We start from the raw sequence: 3,480 nt of genomic DNA, 5'->3' as shown, positions 1-3,480 counted from the left end.
GAATAGCCGAGCCTGCTATAGTTGCACTTTTGCATGTGTTGCATTAGACATTTCTGTATAATTAGGATCATGCATGGATTTCTAATTAGCTTCTGTTTTGGCTTGGAGTACTCGGTAAGTTTTATGCTTTAGCATCCTTGCATGCGTGTGAGTGACTGCCATGATAGCATGCTTACCATGAGGCTAATAGCTTATGTGATATAACTGCCTGAATGCCTGTGGGTGAAGGTTGGGTTATTTAGATTGGAACAATTCATCAAATGTGTGTTTTAAGCCCACTAGATAGTGGCAAAATCATGTTTTCTAAGCCCACCCGAGGGTGGCAAATCCACGTCTTAGCCTACTTGCGGGTAGCACCATCAAACCATTTTCAAAATAAACAAACATGAAATGTTTTGTTCTAATTCAGGCGATCCAGTCTATACTTGTATGCTGTGAGCATCACATAGTAAATCTAGGCTAATAACCGGAATAAGAACGCATAATGTTTTCAAAAATAGATATCATGGTTAGTAGAGGCCGATCTTTGATCGGGCGAGCGGGGGTGCTCACAAAGTGACCTTCCCCAATCGTATCCAAGTTCCCGAACCGAGGCAACTTTGGTGATGACGAACACGTGGGCTTAGGCAAACGAGTCAGGGTTTCCTAAATTTTTCTAAAATAAAACATTTAGGTGGCGACTCTGTATCTGGCAAAGCAGTCCATGTTTGGCACTTCTTTCAAAATTTGTTTTTTCAAAACGATTTGCCGGATTTGAACTCTTTGGTTCAGATTTAGAACCGCGACAATTTGAGAGTCCTGAACTGTAGTGAGCACAATACAAACAGAACAGGGGGACTCACCCTCCCGGGACGTTCGGGGACGTCTACAAGATCACATAACAAAAATTTGAAGCAAACCACAATTAAAACAAGGCAACCAAACCTTAAGATTGGGAACTTGATCAGCTTCACCTTCCGATAACAACACAACTTTTATATATCTTATATATATATATATATATATGGAGGGAGAGAGAAAGAGAGGCTCACCCTTTTTCCCTACCCTCCCAGAACTAGAAATAAGGGTTGCGAATGTGCAATTGAGGTAATATAGATGGATTGGTTGCCACATTATCGGTCCTTAATTTGTGATTTGTACTTCTTACATTGGATTGAATTCACTGGCAAGCACAAGACTAGGTACCATATTGGACAACTGGTGAAAGAGACATCAACTAAGCTTAAGCAAGCTACTCAAATAGATCAGTGTACTGAAGTCAGTGTGAGTTCACATGTGATTGGCATTCTCAATTAGCCATTTTTATGCTATACATAGTTAGCATCCTACTTTTTTTGTTTCCTCTATTTGCACTCGCTAACACTTGCATTTTTTAAGCCTCATATTGTTTGTGAGAAAATTTCCTACCCTCTGTTGAATTTGTATTTGCGTGATTTGGAAAAAAATTATCTTCTAATACCTTGAAATCTTTTCGTTCTACTCCAGGCCAGCAAGAAGATTGCTGATGCTAAGCTGGCAAAAGATTTCCAGGCAGTTCTTAGAGAATTTCAAAAGGCTCAACGGCTTGCTGCTAAGAGGGAAACAACATATGCTCCTTTTGTTCCTAAGGAAGTTCTTCTGCCTAGGTGCGTTGGCTAGATTTGTGATAAAGGGTCTTAGTTTCTTCACTAAATATTGAGATGAGTTGGCCAATATTATCAGTATTGGTTGAAATTTGACCAAGTCTTGACTCTGTTATTCATTTTGCTACTTGCTAAATTCTAAGGAGTAATTAGTTGATGTCTCACACATATTTGCCGCTGATTGACTTGGAATATTTCATCTAATGTCCTTGATAAAATTTTGTGCAGCAATAATGGCAATGAGCTGAAGATCGATTCAGCGAAGAGTCATGAACAGTTAGCTCTTCTTGTGCAATCTAAAAGGTGAATAACTGAACTTAGCTAGAAACTTTAGGCTTGACTATGTAGCAATTATATGGAGACTACTATAATGGTTATCTTTTTTGTAAATGATTCATTGTATCATGTGTGAATTTTTATTATTATATATAATAAGCTCCTCTGGAGCAATGTAATTTAGTGCAGACAGGAGGTGGCAATGTTGGAGAATGATATTGTTTTCAATGAATACATTATTGAGGAAAGAGAACAGGGGATCAAAGAAATTCAACAGCAAATTGGTGAGGTGAATGAGATTTTTAAGGATCTGGCTGTGCTAGTTCATGAGCAAGGAGTTATGATTGGTAAGATATTTTTTTTAAATTTTTTTTCTTCTTCTTCTTTAAATTTATTTTATAAAAAAATCTTCTTTTTGTACACATTGACACTTTACTTTTACAAGATCTCCGTTTTATCTTCCTTCAGATGACATTAGCTCAAACATTGAGAGCTCTCATGCTGGAACTGCACAAGCTACTTGCCATTTTATATGTCAGAATATCTATGTCATTAACAGGGAAGCTTTTAAGCCTTAACATTTTATAGTGATATAATTTTTTGACACCAAACTAATGAAATTTTTTTTTTTTTTTTTTTTGCAGATGGTTTTATAGCTATATATCCATGGATATATAATTTTTTGACAATTACGAGAGGGCATTGTTTTTATACCTCTATCCGTATATATAGTGGTTCGAACAAATTAATTTGGTTATTCATGTATTATGTATGGATTTAAATTATTGACGTTGGATTAGACTTGGAGTGTATGGAATTTGTATTATATATAGAATTGGACGTTTTTGGATTAATTTTTTGGATGCTTGGAACTGAAATGTGTGCACGTTGTTGAATGCTTTAATGGTTGATAATATATTTTAATGTTGATGGATTATATTGTTTATACAGGGTACATGTTGTAATATAAATGAATACAGGTTGTTTACAAATTTTTTTTTTTTAAAAAAAAAACAGAAAATTATTTGGCCACCAAATGTTTTGGTAGCCAAATAGGTAATCAAAAGTTTTGGCTACTAATAATTTAGTAGCAAAAACATAACCCAAAACGTTTTTGCCACCAAATAATTAGTAGCTAAAAAATTTGAGAATGAGAGAAATAAACTATTGGCCACTAAACTTTTTAGTCACGAAAAAAAGGGTATCATTTGGCGACTAAAACTTTTGGTGGCAAAAAGTAAAGAAATAAATCTTAATAGGTTTTTGGCTACGAATAGTTTTAGTTGGCAAAAGTCACCGAGCCTAAGGTAGAACTTTTAGTGACTAAAAATTTAGTTGCGGAAAGGTCACGTTTGCCGACTTAAAAAAGGATTAGTAGCTAAATGTTCACTTTCGGTGACTAACGGTTTTAGTGGCGAAAAGATACCATTTGCCTACTAAAAGAAATTTAGTAGGGAAAAGTTTCATTTTTTGGCGACCAAATGAAGTTTAGTCGCCAATACTATCGCTGACAGGGTATGAGCGACGAACTTGGCGACAAAAATATTTGGTCGGTAAATCGTTTTAGTGACCAAATTTATGC

At 35.6% G+C, this 3,480-nt stretch overlaps 1 protein-coding gene across 1 annotated transcript; it reads left to right on the top strand.

The window, feature by feature from the left end:
- Positions 1-1,854: 1,854 nt before the first annotated feature.
- LOC114313508 (syntaxin-21-like) lies at positions 1,855-2,528 on the top strand. The gene is made up of 3 exons (XM_082913563.1): positions 1,855-1,925; positions 2,088-2,245; positions 2,367-2,528. The coding sequence occupies exons 2-3, from the start codon at positions 2,101-2,103 to the stop codon at positions 2,474-2,476; spliced, it is 255 nt and encodes an 84-aa protein (XP_082769689.1). The 5' UTR covers positions 1,855-1,925; positions 2,088-2,100; the 3' UTR covers positions 2,477-2,528.
- The last annotated feature ends 952 nt before the right edge of the window (positions 2,529-3,480 follow it).

Source organism: Camellia sinensis, chromosome 2 (genome assembly GCF_055761805.1).
Source record: "Camellia sinensis isolate YWXY chromosome 2, ASM5576180v1, whole genome shotgun sequence".
Lineage (NCBI taxonomy): Eukaryota > Viridiplantae > Streptophyta > Magnoliopsida > Ericales > Theaceae > Camellia > Camellia sinensis.
This window is presented reverse-complemented; position numbering and strand designations above follow the sequence as displayed.

Excerpts from the sequence above, each read along its gene's own strand:
- LOC114313508 (XM_082913563.1), top strand. The coding sequence starts at position 2,101 with ATGTTGGAGAATGATATTGTTTTCAATGAATACATTATTGAGGAAAGA. Across the intron at positions 2,246-2,366 it reads TGAGCAAGGAGTTATGATTG|ATGACATTAGCTCAAACATT; the intron begins GTAAGATATTTT and ends ATCTTCCTTCAG.